The 18987-nt window shown below is 44.3% G+C and overlaps 1 protein-coding gene across 1 annotated transcript in view; it reads left to right on the forward strand.

Moving 5' to 3' along the window:
* The window catches only part of stpg2 (sperm-tail PG-rich repeat containing 2), a 73621-nt gene extending 55241 nt beyond the window's left edge, over positions 1–18380 (forward strand). Inside the window, exons 11-14 of the mRNA XM_029717972.1 lie at positions 6208–6376; positions 10488–10603; positions 17495–17642; positions 18300–18380. Coding sequence (XP_029573832.1) covers positions 6208–6376; positions 10488–10603; positions 17495–17629 — 420 coding nt within the window. The 3' untranslated portion in view covers positions 17630–17642; positions 18300–18380. The remainder of the gene's footprint in view (positions 1–6207; positions 6377–10487; positions 10604–17494; positions 17643–18299) is intronic.
* Positions 18381–18987: the final 607 nt, after the last annotated feature.

Raw genomic sequence — 18987 nt, forward strand, 5'->3', positions numbered from 1 at the left:
AAATACTTTTTCTGTGCAATATTTCTGCAATGGTTGCACTGGTTACATTTAAAAGAGCCCTTGGGTTTGTGGCCAAGCCAAGTTTTTTGAGAGTCACCCGGAAGATAACTGTGGACTAATTTGTCCTTTAGGGTAGGACATCTCTTAAAGCTTATGACTGGTGGCTCAGGAAAGACTTGGCGTAGTAGCGTATCACTTTGGATGATTCCCCAATTATTTTTAATGATTCTTTTAATGTTCTCTGCTTCAGTGCTGTATTTTGTAAGAAAATACACTCTCTCTGATGCATCACGAGGCACTCCCCTTCGCAACAAGTTCTCTCTGTCAAGTAATCCAGCCCTTATACCTGCATCTTTCAGGACCTGGACGCTGTAGCCCCGATTCAAGAAACGATTCTCCAATTCAGCAGATTTGACAACATAGTCTGATTCCTGATCGCAAATTCTGCGGACTCTTTGGAATTGGCCATATGGAATATTCTCTTTTAGCCTTTTGGGGTGAAAGCTGTCTGCCCTCAGAATGGTATTCCCATCTGTAGGCTTCCTAAAGATTGATGTGTGCAAACAACCTTTGTCATTTTTACTGATGTCGAGGTCCAAAAAATGAATGTTATCCTTGCTATACTCCATAGTTAGTTTGATGTTAGGGTTAATGCTGTTAAGGTATTGGTGGAAGGAAATAAGTTCATCTTCTGAGCCGGACCAAAAAAGGCAAACATCATCAATATAGCGTCCCCACCATATAATCCGGTCAAAGAACTGGTTATTAGAAGGATCCAAAATGAAGTTATTTTCCCAAATACAAACCAGCGCAGGAAGGGCTATAGCAAGCTCCCATGGCACATCCTTTGACCTGTTTAAAAATACGGTCCTGAAAGATAAAGATGTTATGATTAAGAGTCCATTCAGTCAGTGAGACAATGAATTCTGTAGGAGGCATCTCAGTTTCAGGTCGGGTACTCAAGAAATGGTGCATAGCTGCCAAACCTTGTTCATGTTCAATGGTGGTGTAAAGAGACTCCACATCCATGGTGACTAAAAAGGAAGCTGTACCTATATTATTCAATTCCTTAATTTTGTTCAACACATCTGTGGTATCTTGAAGATAGGCTGGGAGTGACGTCAGAAAAGGCTTAATAAAGTAATCAATGTACTTAGATATGGGTTCTGTCAGACTAGCTTCTGTGAGGATCCCTTTCAACTAAATTTTTAGGTTCTCTGTAGGGTTGAAGCTAAGAGATTGGTAGAATTCATCATTGTCTAATTGAAGGTAGGCTTCTGTCACATATTTGTCTTTACTCCACACTACTGTAGCGCCACCTTTGTCTGCTTTTTTAACCACAACCCGTTCATTTTTGGACAATGATTCAACTGCATCCCTCTCTATCTTAGAAAGGTTACGTCGTGATTGGTTGGAGTCAATTTTACCCTTAAACAGATTTTCCACATCAAAATTCACCTTCTTGGCAAATGTATTTTTTTTTTTCTATGACTTATTCAAGTATTTTTAGCCACATCCTAATTGGTATGTTGAATTTTATGTTCCTTTTGATGGCATAGAATGCCCTTCTTGCCTTGTCTCTCAGATCGTTCACAGCTTTGTGGAAGTTAACTGTGGTGCTGATGTTTAGGCCGAAGTATGTATTGTTTTTTGTGTGCTCTAGGGCAACGGTGTCTAGATGGAATTTGAATTTGTGGTCCTGGCGACTGGACCTTTTTTGGAACACCATTATTTTGGTCTTACTGAGATTTACTGTCAGGGCCCCGGTCTGGCAGAATCTGTGCAGAATATCTAGGTGCTGCTGTAGGCCCTCCTTAGTTGGGGACAGAAGCACCAGATCATAAGCAAACAGTAGACATTTGACTTCAGATTCTAGTAGGGTGAGGCCGGGTGCTGCAGACTGTTCTCGTGCCCGCGCCAATTCGTTGATATATATGTTGAAGAGGGTGGGGCTTAAGCTGCATCCCTGTCTCACCCCACAGCCCTGTGGGAAGAAATGTGTGTGTTTTTGCCTATTTTAACCGCACACTTGTTGTTTGTGTACTTGGATTTTATAATGTTGTATGTTTTACCCCCAACACCACTTTCCATCAATTTGTATAGCAGACCCTCATGCCAAATTGAGTCGAAGGCTTTTTTGAAATCAACAAAGCATGAGAAGACTTTGCCTTTGTTTTGGTTTGTTTGTTTGTCAATTAGGGTGTGCAGGGTGAATACGTGGTCTGTTGTACGGTAATTTGGAAAAAGCCAATTTGACATTTGCTCAGTACATTGTTTTTACTGAGGAAATGTACGAGTCTGCTGTTAATGATAATGCAGAGGATTTTCCCAAGGTTGCTGTTGACTCATATCCCACGGTAGTTATTGGGGTCAAATTTGTCTCCACTTTTGTGGATTGGGGTGATCAGTCCTTGGTTCCAAATATTGGGGAAGATGCCAGAGCTAAGGATGATGTTAAAGAGTCTTAGTATAGCCAATTGGAATTTGTTGTCTGTATATTTGATCATTTCATTGAGAATACCATCAACATGCCTTTTTGGGTTGTCATCTCTCTCTGTCTCTGTGTTGTGACCATATCGTCATCTCTCTGTCTCTGTGTTTTAACCATATCGTCATCTCTCTGTGTCTCTGTGTTGTGACCATATCGTCATCTCTCTATGTTGTGACCATATCATCATCTCTCTGTGTCTCTGTGTTGTAACCATATCGTCATCTCTCTGTGTTGTGACCATATCGTCATCTCTCTGTGTCTCTGTTGTAACCATATCGTCATCTCTCCCTGTCTCTGTGTTGTGCCATTGAGCAAGGCACTTAACCCCCCACAATTGTTTCAGGGGAGCTACATTTTGCCTGACCCATTACTTCCAACACCTCGTGGTGGGTGCGTCACAGGCGGCTGGTGCTACCTTAATTGGGGAGGACGGGCTCATTGTAATTGCTGGAACAGAATGAATGGAATGGTATCAAACAGATCAGGCAAGCTATCTGTACTGTATGGCTGTCGTCTTACGAGCTCTGACCCAACTTTGCTTTGCAAGAAAGGCATTTCACTCTGCTTGTGCACGTAACTGTAAAAACTTGACTGCACTACTTTTGAACAGAGCCCTGTAGGTCTAAAGTAGTGCCCTATATAGGTAATAGGGTGCCATTTCAGACACAGTCGATGTCTAATGGAATGCAAAACAATGTCTAAGAGCTAGCTATATAGCCCCACAGTATTCATCTAGCTAGCGTAGCTGAGCTAGCTATATAGCCCCGCAGTATTCATCTGGCTAGTGTAGCTGAGCTAGCTATATAGCCCCGCAGTATTCATCTAGCTAGCGTAGCTGAGCTAGCTACCGTAAATTCTGGACTATAAGCCGCAACTTTTTTCGCAAGCTTTGAACATCGCGGCTTAAACAATGACGTGGCTAATATATGGATTTCACCCGCTTTCAATTTTTTTTTCACCAAAAAAACATTCTGTGACGTGCTCAGTTTTTTGGCGGCATGAAGCTTTCATTAGACCAATGAAATTGCCGAACGGGTTAAGGTCAAATAACTTTTTTGTTTACTGTTTAGATTAAATCGAGCGCTCTCAAACTTCCCATCATTCTGATTACGGTAGTCATTTTGTCACCCTCATCATGGCAAAGACACGGAGAAATGCATATGATGCAACTTTCAAGTTGAAGGCGATTGATCTGGCTGTTGGAAAAGGAAATAGAGCTGCTGCACGGGAGCTTGGTCTTAATGAGTCGATGATAAGACGTTGGAAACAGCAGCGTGAGGAATTGACTCAGTGCAAAAAGACAACTAAAGCTTACTGCTAATTTTTTATTTTCTGTTACAAGCCGTGTTTCGTTAAAGCCTATTTATTTTTGTTACAAGCCGTGTTTCGTTAAAGCCTGTGTAAAGTTCATTTGTTTCAATGTACCGGTAGGCACCTGCGGCTTATAGACATGTGCGGCTTATTTATGTTCAAAATAATTTGTTTTTTTTTAATTCAGTGGGTGCGGCTTATATTCAGGTGCGCTTAATAGTCCGGAAATTACAGTATATAGCCCTGCAGTATTCATCTGGCTAGTGTAGCTGAGCTAGCTGTATAGCCCCGCAGTATTCATCTAGTTAGCGTAGCTGAGCTAGCTATATAGCCCCGCAGTATTCATCTAGCTAGCGTAGCTGAGCTAGCTGTATAGCCCCGCAGTATTAATCTGGCTAGCGTAGCTGAGCTAGCTGTATAGCCCCGCAGTATTCATCTGGCTAGCGTAGCTGAGCTAGCTATATAGCCCTGCAGTATTCATCTAGCTAACGTAGCTGAGCTAGCTATATAGTCCTGCAGTATTCATCTGGCTAGTGTAGCTGAGCTAGCTGTATAGCCCCGGAGTATTCATCTAGCTAGCGTAGCTGAGCTAGCTATATAGCCCCGGAGTATTCATCTAGCTAGCGTAGCTGAGCTAGCTATATAGCCCCGGAGTATTCATCTAGCTAGCGTAGCTGAGCTAGCTATATAGCCCCGGAGTATTCATCTAGCTAGCGTAGCTGAGCTAGCTATATAGCCCCACAGTATTCATCTAGCTAGCGTAGCTGAGCTAGCCATAACACATAGCACTCTCTCACCGTCACTAAAACTATTTGTAGCAGTGGTAGGAGGAGTCTGAGGAGTAGGGGATCATTCAGATTCAGAAAACTTTAGTGTCATCAAAGAGGCAATCTTGCAGCAGTCATAAAACATATAACATCTAAAAATGTACAATAAATAACAAAGGATATTTACAAACAAATAGGCAGGGTAAGTGCAATTTCATAGTGCAAGTGCTGAGAGCAATTAGTCCAACATTTGTTAAGTTGCAAAATTGCATTCGGAATAAAAGAGAACTTATTTTTTTAAACCTTGGGTAGTCTGTACCTGCGTCCAGCGGGAAGGAGCTGGATTTCAGGGTGGATGGGAGCAGTAAGGAGATAACATAGTGCCAGGTTGGAAAAATACACATCTCCTTACTGGTTTAGACAGATAATCCATATGAATCGTAACGACATTATTCATAGTCATTTATAATTGTAGTTTTCATAGAGTCATATTAGAGATATGTGTCTTCCTTGTCTGGTCTCTGGTCATTACAGCCAATGAGTGATTTAGTCAGTGTTGTGATGTTGACAGGCTGGTGTGGTCAGTTGTTATTATTATTATTAATTGTTATTATGTTAGGCTGAAGGGTCATTTATTGTATGTAATGAGGCCCCCCCTGTAGAGAGGCTACTGAGGGCCGGCTAACAGCCCCATGGAGGGAACAGGGTCGCTCATTAGACCCCACTGTACTGTGAATGGACCATGTTGTTAGACAAGGAACATGTTATTGATAGGAGTGCCTGTCAGATGTTCCCGTCACAATGTTTTGTGGTGAGCCAATCAGCTAGGATGTCAGAGAAAGGTATGGTGTCTGTTGACTTCTCAGACCAGTGTTATTGCAGCCAAGGTCATACCGAGGGATTTGATCATTAAAATAACAATGCTGATTGTCTGGATCAGTCAAAATGTTGAGCAAATTTATTCTGGTGAGAAAACCCAAATCATATTTCTATATCAGTATAAATCACTCCCTGTTCTCTCATCCGTTTCTCCTCTCTGTTCCTCCTATCTGTTCCTCCTATCTGTTCCTCCTCTCTGTTCCTCTTCTCTGTTCCTCTTCTCTGTTCCTCTTCTCTGTTCCTCCTCTCTGTTCCTCCTCTCTGTTCCTCCTCTCTGTTCATCTGGATTGGCACACCTTCATATCGTCATCTCTCTGTGTTGTGGTCATATCGTCATCTCTCTGTGTTGTGGTCATATCGTCATCTCTCTGTGTTGTGGTCATATCGTCATCTCTCTGTGTTGTGGTCATATCGTCATCTCTCTGTGTTGTGGTCATATCGTCATCTCTCTGTGTTGTGGTCATATCGTCATCTCTCTGTGTTGTGGTCATATCGTCATCTCTCTGTGTTGTGGTCATATCGTCATCTCTCTGTGTTGTGGTCATATCGTCTTCTCTCTGTGTCGTGACCATATCATCATCTCTCTGTGTTGTGACCTTGAGCAAGACATGTAACCCCCTTCAATTGCTCCAGGGGTGCTGCTCTGCACCAGTCCCATTGCTTCCAACCCCTCTCGGGAGCTTGGGTTGTGAGCATAAAAACAAATGTTTGTTTTCTACCAGTTAATGGACAATAAAGTATTCTTCTTCTTCTCTCCAGAACACCCCTCCTCCCAGTTCCTACAACGTGCGGGAGTCTTTTGAGAAAACGTACGGCCGTGCCTCCTTCTCAGAACCCAGGAGCGAGGGGGGCAGGAAACGCCAGAGCTCATTCCTGAGCGCAGCACCCAGACACTCCTCTTTCTTGAGCTACGATCCGGACTTCCCAGGTACTCTAGACCAGTGGTTCCCAAACTGTGGGGCCCCCTAGGAACTCTGGCTTTCAACTTACTCCGCAAAGTTGTAATAGTAGAATGCACAAGGTGACATTTTGAAATTGGGTCCTTCATCAGGATCTTACCCAATGCTGGAAGGGGGGCCTGAGTGAAAAACTTTGGGAACCCCTGCTGTGGGCTACACTGTGGTGTAGTGTGAAGTTGCCCCCTAGACACTGATCTTGGGTCAGTTTTGCTTTATCCCCACTAATGGTTAAAGTTAAGATTGTGGCAGGGAAAGCTGATCCTAGATTTGTATCTTCACACTGTTGCGGGCTACCGTACTGACCGTCAAGGTTTAAGCATTGCTCAACATGCTGCTTTCTAGCGGATCTGATATCTTTTACTCTTTATTCATTTCATTAAAGTGATGTTGAGTCAAATCAAGTGAACAAATAGCTAGAAAGTGTCATTATAGAGAGGTGAGGGTTGAAATTGTTTGAGAATACTACAGAATACATGAATAAGGGTGTACTCTAGTCTGAGGAGACTGAAGACTGGGCTTGTTGAGGAGACAATAAACTGGGCTTGTTGAGGAGACAATAGACTGGGCTTGTTGAGGAGACAATAGACTGGGCTTGTTGAGGAGACAATAGACTGGGCTTGTTGAGGAGACAATAGACTGGGCTTGTTGAGGAGACAATAGACTGGGCTTGTTGAGGAGACAATAGACTGGGCTTGTTGAGGAGACAATAGACTGGGCTTGTTGAGGAGACAATAGACTGGGCTTGTTGAGGAGACAATAAACTGGGCTTGTTGAGGAGACAATAGACTGGGCTTGTTGAGGAGACAATAGACTGGGCTTGTTGAGGAGACAATAGACTGGGCTTGTTGAGGAGACAATAGACTGGGCTTGTTGAGGAGACAATAGACTGGGCTTGTTGAGGAGACAATAGACTGGGCTTGTTGAGGAGACTGAAGAATGGGCTTGTTGAGGAGACAATAGACTGGGCTTGTTGAGGAGACAATAAACTGGGCTTGTTGAGGAGACAATAGACTGGGCTTGTTGAGGAGACAATAGACTGGGCTTGTTGAGGAGACAATAAACTGGGCTTCTTGAGGAGACAATAGACTGGGCTTGTTGAGGAGACCATAAACTGGGCTTGTTGAGGAGACAATAAACTGGGCTTGTTGAGGAGACAATAGACTGGGCTTGTTGAGGAGACCATAAACTGGGCTTGTTGAGGAGACAATAAACTGGGCTTGTTGAGGAGACAATAGACTGGGCTTGTTGAGGAGACAATAGACTGGGCTTGTTGAGGAGACAATAAACTGGGCTTCTTGAGGAGACAATAGACTGGGCTTGTTGAGGAGACAATAGACTGGGCTTGTTGAGGAGACAATAGACTGGGCTTGTTGAGGAGACAATAGACTGGGCTTGTTGAGGAGACAATAGACTGGGCTTGTTGAGGAGACAATAGACTGGGCTTGTTGAGGAGACAATAGACTGGGCTTGTTGAGGAGACAATAAACTGGGCTTGTTGAGGAGACAATAGACTGGGCTTGTTGAGGAGACAATAAACTGGGCTTGTTGAGGAGACAATAGACTGGGCTTGTTGAGGAGACAATAGACTGGGCTTGTTGAGGAGACAATAAACTGGGCTTGTTGAGGAGACAATAGACTGGGCTTGTTGAGGAGACAATAGACTGGGCTTGTTGAGGAGACAATAAACTGGGCTTGTTGAGGAGACAATAGACTGGGCTTGTTGAGGAGACAATAAACTGGGCTTGTTGAGGAGACAATAGACTGGGCTTGTTGAGGAGACAATAGACTGGGCTTGTTGAGGAGACAATAAACTGGGCTTGTTGAGGAGACAATAGACTGGGCTTGTTGAGGAGACAATAGACTGGGCTTGTTGAGGAGACAATAGACTGGGCTTGTTGAGGAGACAATAGACTGGGCTTGTTGAGGAGACAATAGACTGGGCTTGTTGAGGAGACAATAAACTGGGCTTGTTGAGGAGACAATATCCTTCCTTTCAAATACAGTGTCCGTTTCTCTTTGTGGTTAGCCTAATTTTTACTTCAATTATACTTTCATTGCAGATGTTCTTTCAAAAAAAGATTTGGATAATTTATGCAACCTATTTTACACAAGACTCAACCCCTTAACAAGAGATTGATTTGCATATAAATAGATCTGGCTGTGTGCAAAGTGTGCTCTCAAACACATAGCGAGTTCATTTCAGCCATTATTTAATTTGCATTTCAGAATATGGGGTATTATTTCACCCCTCATCCATGCCTTTTTGCAATCACATTTTGATGTCAACTTGATTGGAATATGTTCAACAATATTAGGTGTATACTTCTGCAGTCACCCAATGGCTGCGGTAGAAATGGGCTCTACGACACGGAATCTGCTCCAGGTGAAATGGGAATGTTTAGAATGCAAAATAACTCTAGAAACCAATCACATTTTTCTGTGGCGGTGAGCACCTTTGAGTTAGCTGGGGGTCAGACAAGTGATTTGGTGCGGGAACCCCCAGGCTTACTGGTTAAATTTTCTTCCTCAACCTTGTTTTCATCATTTAGTCCAAATGTCATCTAGCATACTTAAAGAGTTGTATTACCTCGTCATGTTTTCATTCACTCTGTATTGCTAGGATCATTTGTTGTTTACATCAGTGACCGAGTGAGTGAGTCATTGAGAGTTAGCTCAGTCCCTACTCTACACTTTTCTTCTCAAGTGGTATCTTATTGGAATATGAATGGTTTATGGTGATGAGGCTCAGAGCCTGACTCTCTCTCCCCCTCTCCTCTCCCCCTCTCCTATCCCCTCCTCTCCCCTCCTCTCCTCTCCGCCGCCCCTCCTCTCCCCTTCCCTCCTCTCTCCTATCCTTTCCTCTCCCCTCTCCTATCCCCTCCTCTCCCTCTCCCCTCCTCTCCGCCTCCCCTCCCCTCTCCTATCCTTTCCTCTCCCCTCTCCTATCCCCTCCTCTCCCTCTCCCCTCCTCTCCGCCTCCCCTCCCCTCTCCTATCCTTTCCTCTCCCCTCTCCTATCCCCTCCTCTCCCTCTCCCCTCCTCTCCGCCTCCCCTCCCCTCTCCTATCCTTTCCTCTCCCTCTCCCCTCCTCTCCTCTCCTCCCCTCTCCTATCCCCTCCTCTCCCTCTCCCCTCCTCTCCGCCCCCCCTCCTCTCCCCTCCTCTCCCCTTTCCTCCCCTTTCCTCCCATCTCCTCTCCCCTTCCCTCGCATCTCCTCTCCCCCTCCCCTCTTCTCCTCTCCCCCTCCTCTCTTCTCCTCTCCCCCTCCTCTCATCTCCTCATCCCCCTCTCATCTCCTCTCCCCCTCCCCTCCTCTCCTCTCCTCTCCTCTCCCCCTCCTCTCCTATCCCCTTCCCTCCTCTCCTCTATTTTATTATTCTATTCTATTCTCCTCTATTCTCCTCTATTCTCCTCTATTCTCCTCTATTCTCCTCTATTCTCCTCTATTCTATTCTATTCTCCTCTATTCTCCTCTATTCTATTCTCCTCTATTCTCCTCTATTCTCCTCTATTCTCCTCTATTCTCCTCTATTCTATTCTATTCTCCTCTATTCTATTCTCCTCTATTCTCCTCTATTCTCCTCTATTCTCCTCTATTCTCCTCTATTCTCCTCTATTCTCCTCTATTCTATTCTCCTCTATTCTCCTCTATTCTCCTCTATTCTCCTCTATTCTCCTCTATTCTCCTCTATTCTCCTCTATTCTATTCTCCTCTATTCTCCTCTATTCTCCTCTATTCTCCTCTATTCTCCTCTATTCTATTCTCCTCTATTCTATTCTATTCTCCTCTATTCTCCTCTATTCTATTCTCCTCTATTCTATTCTATTCTCCTCTATTCTCCTCTATTCTCCTCTATTCTCCTCTATTCTCCTCTATTCTATTCTCCTCTATTCTCCTCTATTCTATTCTATTCTCCTCTATTCTCCTCTATTCTATTCTCCTCTATTCTATCTATTCTCCTCTATTCTCCTCTATTCTCCTCTATTCTATTCTCCTCTATTCTCCTCTCCTCCTCTGCCCTCTCCTCTCCCTCTCCTCTCCTATCCCTCTCCTCTACTTTCCTCTCCTCTGTCCACCAGGTCCAGGTCAGTATAGTCCTGACATCAAGTCCAGTCCCCAGATGGCTCTGATCGTGTCCAGGGAGGATCGCTTCAAAGTCCCCAAGAACACCAACCCCGGCCCAGGCACCTATGAGGTAACTCACTATCAGACTAGCTTTTACCTTGTAACATCAGTCTTTTTGAGATGCTTAAACGTACATGAATTGCCCCAACATTATGAGAATCTCGGTTTCAAAAGCGATTCAAACACTTTATTTGTGACTTTTTGAGCTTGCCTGTCTTAATAAACCAATAGATAAGTACCAAAATTGCTGCACATTTTATATTTGTTTTTTCTTATGCATCTCCATTAGTTCCTGCCATGGCAGCAGCTACTCTTCCTGGGGTTTATTATGGATCCCCATTAGTTCCTGCCAAGGCAGCAGCTAGTCTTCCTGGGGTTTATTATGGATCCCCATTAGTTCCTGCCATGGCAGCAGCTACTCTTCCTGGGGTTTATTATGGATCCCCATTAGTTCCTGCCATGGCAGCAGCTACTCTTCCTGGGGTTCATTATGGATCCCCATTAGTTCCTGCCAAGGCAGCAGCTACTCTTCCTGGGGTTCATTATGGATCCCCATTAGTTCCTGCCAAGGCAGCAGCTACTCTTCCTGGGGTTTATTATAGATCCCCATTAGTTCCTGCCATGGCAGCAGCTACTCTTCCTGGGGTTTATTATGGATCCCCATTAGTTCCTGCCATGGCAGCAGCTACTCTTCCTGGGGTTCATTATGCATCTCCATTAGTTCCTGCCATGGCAGCAGCTACTCTTCCTGGGGTTTATTATGGATCCCCATTAGTTCCTGCCATGGCAGCAGCTACTCTTCCTGGGGACCTGCCTTGTTGATAGTGTTGTTAAGAATGCAGAGCAGTGCTTTATTATGGACAGACTTCTCCCCGTCTTAGCTACTGTTGTATCAATATGTTTTGACCATGACAGTTTACAATCCAGGGTTACTCCAAGCAGTTTAGTCACCTCAACTTGCTCAATTTCCACATGATTTATTACAAGATGTAGTTGCGGTTTAGGGTTTAGTGAATGATTTGTCCCAAATACAATGCTTTTAGTTTTTTAAATATTTAGGACTAACTTATTCCTTGCCACTCGTTCTGAAACTACCTGCAGATCTGTGTTAAGTGTCGCAGTCATTTCAGTCGCTACGGTAGCTGACGTGTATAGTGTTGAGTCATCCGCATGTCATTGGCTCTCCAGGCAGACTTAAACAAACACAGAGTATTTGAAAAGATCAAATCAAAGGGTATCTATCAAACACTCATCGTGACATTAACACAGAACAGTATTGAGCCATCCTCCTCGTGACGTTAACACAGAACAGTATTGAGCCATCCTCCTCGTGACGTTAACACAGAACAGTATTGAGCCATCCTCATCGTGACGTTAACACAGAACAGTATTGAGCCATCCTCCTCGTGACGTTAACACAGAACAGTATTGAGCCATCCTCCTCGTGACATTAACACAGAACAGTATTGAGCCATCCTCATCGTGACGTTAACACAGAACAGTATTGAGCCATCCTCCTCGTGACGTTAACACAGAACAGTATTGAGCCATCCTCATTGTGACGTTAACACAGAACAGTATTGAGCCATCCTCATCGTGACGTTAACACAGAACAGTATTGAGCCATCCTCATCGTGACGTTAACACAGAACAGTATTGAGCCATCCTCATCGTGACGTTAACACAGAACAGTATTGAGCCATCCTCATCGTGACGTTAACACAGAACAGTATTGAGCCATCCTCATCGAGACATCAACACAGAACAGTATTGAGCCATCCTCATCGTGACGTTAACACAGAACAGTATTGAGCCATCCTCATCGAGACATCAACACAGAACAGTATTGAGCCATCTCTGTCGACTTGGACAATTGGAATATAACTGTTGTAGTAGCAAAGACAAATTAATGGAGAATTTTGTTTACAAAATGTAGAAAGTAATGCAAAATGTATTTCACAGGTATTTGACAAATGAGCTCTGTGATTCCGATGTGTAGGCCTGTGATTTAACGAGCATGGCAGTACACTCTACTGTAGTACATATCTGTTATTTTGAGAAAGTAAAGCTTTGGGAATTACCTTGTAGTCATAAAACTTGTGAAGTGTTTGATATGATCTCCTACCTCTCTTCAGTCTTATTAGGCTATGGTGCATTAAACATTACGGTGCAGAGAAACCTTTCAAAGTGTCCCTCGCTGTTTAATAGCTGTTCAATAGCTGGTCTGGTCTGGTGTGTCCCTCGCTGTTCAATAGCTGGTCTGGTCTGGTGTGTCCCTCGCTGTTCAATAGCTGGTCTGGTGTGTCCCTCGCTGTTCAATAGCTGTTCAATAGCTGGTCTGGTCTGGTGTGTCCCTCGCTGTTCAATAGCTGTTCAATAGCTGGTCTGGTCTGGTGTGTCCCTCGCTGTTCAATAGCTGTTTAATAGCTGGTCTGGTCTGGTGTGTCCCTCGCTGTTCAATAGCTAGTCTGGTCTGGTGTGTCCCTCGCTGTTCAATAGCTGGTCTGGTCTGGTGTGTCCCTCGCTGTTCAATAGCTGGTCTGGTCTGGTGTGTCCCTCGCTGTTCAATAGCTGTTCAATAGCTGGTCTGGTCTGGTGTGTCCCTCGCTGTTCAATAGCTGTTCAATAGCTGTTCAGTAGCTGGTCAGTAGCTGTTCAGTAGCTGGTCTGCATCCGAAACTATACTCTATATAGTTCACTACTTTTAACCAGAGACATTTTGACCAGAGACATTTTGACCAGAGACCAGAGACCTTTTGAGCAGAGACCTTTTGAGCAGAGACCTTTTGAGCAGAGACCTCTCGAGCAGAGACCAGAGACCTTTTGAGCAGAGACCTCTCGAGCAGAGACCTTTTGACAAGAGACCAGGGACCTTTTGACCAGAGACCAGAGACCTTTTGATGAGAGACCTTTTGACCAGAGACCTTTTGACCAGAGACCTTTTGACCAGAGACCCTTTGAGCAGAGACCAGAGACCTTTTGACCAGAGACCTTTTGACCAGAGACCAGAGACCTTTTGAGCAGAGACCAGATACCTTTTGAGCAGAGACCAGAGACCTTTTGAGCAGAGACCAGAGACCTTTTGACCAGAGACCTTTTGACCAGAGGCTTTTTGACCAGAGGCCAGAGACCTGGTCTAAAGTAGTACACTATTTAGGGAATAGGGAGCCATTTAGGACACAACCTTGAAGTTCATATCACTGTGATTGGCTAGTAACTGAAGTTCATATCACTGTGATTGGCTAGTAACTGTAGTTCATATCACTGTGATTGGCTAGTAACTGAAGTTCATATCACTGTGATTGGCTAGTAACTGAAGTTCATATCACTGTGATTGGCTAGTAACTGAAGTTCATATCACTGTGATTGGCTAGTAACTGTAAATCAACACACTGTTGGAATGGCACGGTGGAACTACATGGTTTGAAAGTGTCTAGGGACATATGTTATTGTGACAGACAGAGCAAGCAAATGGGTCTGTGTTTGAGCGACTGTGTGTGTGTGAGACTGTGTTTGTGAGATTGTGTTTGAGAGACTGTGTGTGTGTGTGTGTGTGTGTGTGTGTGTGTGTGTGTGTGTGTGTGTGTGTGTGTGTGTGTGTGTGTGTGTGTGTGTGTGTGTGTGTGTGTGTGTGTGTGTGTGTGTGTGTGTGTGTGTGTGTGTGTGTGTATACGTGTATATGCTTGTATAAGTGTGTATGCGTGTGTCACCCCTGTGTGCCCCCGCTGTGGTGGTGATTCCCTGGGTATCCCATCACCTGTTCAACCCTAGTGCTGAACCCTCCCAAACACATCAAACAGATCGATAAGAACCAAGCCGCTCCTTCTCCCAATGTTGCTCCTGGCATACAGATCGGGCTGCCGCCACCATGTGCACTGTGAATACAGATCGCAGCATGTGAATTTGTGGATCTCAGAACTAGGATGGTTTTAGTCAAGCTTTGAAGTGCATGTGGAATTCCCACTGATTTCCTCTTTTTGTGCTGTTGGCTGTTTTAGTGAACTCCACACTCCTATACTGCACTCTGACTCTACTCTAGTGGTCTTAAGGTCAGCAGGTGGTAGTCTACTCTAGTGGTCTTAAGGTCAGCAGGTGGTAGTCTACTCTAGTGGTCTTAAGGTCAGCAGGTGGTAGTCTACTCTAGTGGTCTTAAGGTCAGCAGGTGGTAGTCTACTCTAGTGGTCTTAAGGTCAGCAGGTGGTAGTCTACTCTAGTGGTCTTAAGGTCAGCAGGTGGTAGTCTACTCTAGTGGTCTTAAGGTCAGCAGGTGGTAGTCTACTCTAGTGGTCTTAAGGTCAGCAGGTGGAGCGGCTTGGTGCTCATCGATCTCTTTGATGTGTTTGGGAGGGTTCAGCACTAGGGTGCCCCGAGGTTGAACAGGTGATGGGATACACCATAGCGGAGGTGTACATGGTGGGGCTGTACACACGTACGAGTACTCTCACACACACACACACACACACACACACACACACAGTCTCTCAAACACAGCAGGTGGTGGAGCTAGGTGTTGCACTCCGCTGACTGTCAACACTTAGAAAAAAGGGTTCCATAAGGGTTCTTTGGCTGTCCCTATAGGATAACCCTTTTGGGTTAGAGTTAGAACACATTTTGGTACCAGGTAGAACCCTCTGTGGGAAGGGTTCTACATGAAGCCCAAAAGGGTTCTACCTGGAACCAAAAAGGGTTCTTCAAAGGGTTCTCCTATGGGGACAGCCGGAGAACAGCTTTAGGTTCTAGATAGCACCTTTTTTTCTAAGCGAGGTTACTGAGGACTGCTGAGGCTGTTATTCAGCCTGGTGTAGTCTACCGATGACAGGAACAGATGCTTTTTACAACCTCACTGATTCTGACTGACTACAAATTACATTTGATTAGATTAAACAACGACAAAAAAGATTAGAGGAATGAGCTACATACTGTAAGAAAATGTTGTTTTGTTTCAAGAGCTGCGTGAACCACGTTATTATAGTAGTTATACCGATACGTTCAGAATTCTCTACCAGCGATATCTCCATCTTGGCAAATTATGAAATGGGGTCAGGAGAGATATTTCAAGGTTTGAATTGTTGGCACACCTAACATTTTTATGTAGTCATATTCTGTAACACACAGGCCAGCATTTTTGTCTGAGATTGTCACTCAAACAAAAGGTCAAGTTGACCCTAAATGACCTGAGAGTTCCCCCTCCACAAATCAGTGCATAAATCCATATAGATTTCCTTTTCCAAGAGTGTAGTGTCATCACTTTGCCCTTCCTTCCCCTTGTTGTGTTGCCCGCTGTGCTCTTTTCACTGTGTTTCTCTGTAGCTGCGGTCTAAGGCACTGCATCTCAGTGCTAGAGGCGGTACTACAGACCCTGGTTAGATTCCAGGCTGTATCACAACCGGCCGTGATTGGGTGTCCCATATGGCGGTGCACAATTGGCCCGGCGTCATCCGGATTTGACCGGTGTAGGCCGTCATTGTAAATAATAATTTGTTCTTAACTGACTTGCCTAGTTAAAAAAAAAGGTTAAATAAATACAATAAAAGCTAGTAGCTACATCTCTTCACTGTGTTTCTCTGTAGCTAGTAGCTACATCTCTCTTCACTGTGTTTCTCTGTAGCTAGTAGCTACATCTCTCTTCACTGTGTTTCTCTGTAGCTAGTAGCTACATCTCCCTTCACTGTGTTTCTCTGTAGCTAGTAGCTACATCTCTTCACTGTGTTTCTCTGTAGCTAGTAGCTACATCTCCCTTCACTGTGTTTCTCTGTAGCTAGTAGCTACATCTCTTCACTGTGTTTCTCTGTAGCTAGTAGCTACATCTCCCTTCACTGTGTTTCTCTGTAGCTAGTAGCTACATCTCTCTTCACTGTGTTTCTCTGTAGCTAGTAGCTACATCTCTCGTCACTGTGTTTCCCTGTAGCTAGTAGCTACATCTCTTCACTGTGTTTCTCTGTAGCTAGTAGCTACATCTCCCTTCACTGTGTTTCTCTGTAGCTAGTAGCTACATCTCTTCACTGTGTTTCTCTGTAGCTAGTAGCTACATCTCTTCACTGTGTTTCTCTGTAGCTAGTAGCTACATCTCTTCACTGTGTTTCTCTGTAGCTAGTAGCTACATCTCTTCACTGTGTTTCTCTGTAGCTAGTAGCTACATCTCCCTTCACTGTGTTTCTCTGTAGCTAGTAGCTACATCTCCCTTCACTGTGTTTCTCTGTAGCTAGTAGCTACATCTCCCTTCACTGTGTTTCTCTGTAGCTAGTAGCTACATCTCCCTTCACTGTGTTTCTCTGTAGCTAGTAGCTACATCTCTTCGCTGTGTTTCTCTGTAGCTAGTAGCTACATCTCCCTTCACTGTGTTTCCCTGTAGCTAGTAGCTACATCTCCCTTCACTGTGTTTCTCTGTAGCTAGTAGCTACATCTCTTCACTGTGTTTCCCTGTAGCTAGTAGCTACATCTCCCTTCACTGTGTTTCTCTGTAGCTAGTAGCTACATCTCCCTTCACTGTGTTTCTCTGTAGCTAGTAGCTACATCTCTTCACTGTGTTTCTCTGTAGCTAGTAGCTACATCTCTTCACTGTGTTTCTCTGTAGCTAGTAGCTACATCTCCCTTCACTGTGTTTCCCTGTAGCTAGTAGCTACATCTCTCTTCACTGTGTTTCCCTGTAGCTAGTAGCTACATCTCTTCATTGTGTTTCTCTAGCTACATCCGCCATGTTATTGATCACTCAAATACTCTGGAGTCAGCCCAAGGGACAGTTTCTTCACAGGGCTGCTCATCAGGAAAACATCACACACTCACCTCTGTAAGAGGGAAACTGGGTCACCCTGAACTGCTGTTGCAATGGAAACATGGAATTCAGTTCTCATATGGATTACAACAAGGATTACTGACCTTTTACTCACGTTGTTGCCCTTTAGGGAGTTCCTTCCCAGGTTGTTTGAATCTTTCCCTTTGTTTTGTTGTGTTTCCCTCTCAGCTCAGCCCAGCGATCATGGACACGGTACTGAAGGGCACGTTCAACGTAACCCTCAACAACCCGCTGAGCAACCACTACCCTGCCCCTCACCTATTGAGCGCCATGCCGCCGCCGCTCACCCTCAGCAGTGTATAGAGCAGGGTCAAAGGTGAGAGGGAGGTCCTTCTGCAAACTGTACTGACACAAACTGTATCTGATAGCAGCATTTTACACATGCTCCATTTCAGCTTTGCATACAGTAGGTGAGAATGTGAGGTACTGGGGTAGGTAGTCAGGGTTGGTCGTCAGGGTAGGTCGTCAGGGTAGGTCGTCAGGTATATCCATTGCCCGGGGGAGAATGTGAGGTACTGGGGTAGGTAGTCAGGGTTGGTCGTCAGGGTAGGTCGTCAGGGTAGGTCGTCAGGTATATCCATTGCCCGGGGGAGAATGTGAGGTACTGGGGTAGGTCGTCAGGGTAGCTTGTCAGGGTAGCCTGTCAGGGTAGGTCATAAGGGTCGGTTGTCAGGGTCGGTTTTCAGGGTAGGTTGTCAGGGTAGGTCATCAGGTATATCCATTGCCCGGGGGAGAATGTGAGGTACTGGGGTAGGTTGGGGATTGTGGAATTCCTGTGTACCGTCCTGTGTTCGTCACGTGAAGGCAAAAGAGATATCATTACATTCTGAACTGTATCAGTGAGTGTGAGGCATTGATTGAAGGATTTTGGAGCTGGTAGTTTGTTTCCAGTAATTATCTGATGAGAACAGAATAAAGTGTCAGGCCAGGTTGTCTGTTTACCAGCAGTAACATGATTGATTTTTGTTTTCAGGGAGCTTTTTGGAGGAAACCACAGACTGCCCTGAAAAACAATTAAAATAAATAGATGTTAAACAATAAATGTTTCTTTCACATTAATTTGTAAACACACTGATAATTCTTTAACAACCTTTAGAACAGGGGTAAAACTAGATTGAGCTGCAGGCCAATTTTTCCTGAGCGGGTGGTCAGGTGGGCTGAACATAATTTGTATAATTTATACACTGCAAATTGATTGCAAGTAAGCCCGAATAAGATATTGTATTTGACAATAACATGATAATTTCATACTTTTGATTACATTGAGACATGCTCACATCTCCCACTGGGCCCACCACGTCATTTCAATGTGGATAATTTGGTAATATTTGGTTGAAACGTTGTTCAATGAGATTATAACCTATATTAACCCATTAAAAAAGACAGCCAAAAGTTAGTTACATTTCCAATGTGTTATCACTATGCTTTCAACCATCTAAAAGCACAACCAAATTCCAATGGAAAAACAATGTCCAACATATCAGTTATCAATAGACAAACTACAATTAAAGCCAGACTAAGTCAGTATCACAGATGGAACTATCCAAGCAGAAGATACATATATTTGGTTGTGTTGACAACCAAACACAATTCAATATCCAGTTTGTCTACAAATGAATAATTGATCTGTTGGATTCACATCTCCATCTCAACCAAAAGTC

Source organism: Salmo trutta, chromosome 27, assembly GCF_901001165.1.
Source record: "Salmo trutta chromosome 27, fSalTru1.1, whole genome shotgun sequence".
Taxonomy (NCBI): Eukaryota; Metazoa; Chordata; class Actinopteri; order Salmoniformes; family Salmonidae; genus Salmo; species Salmo trutta.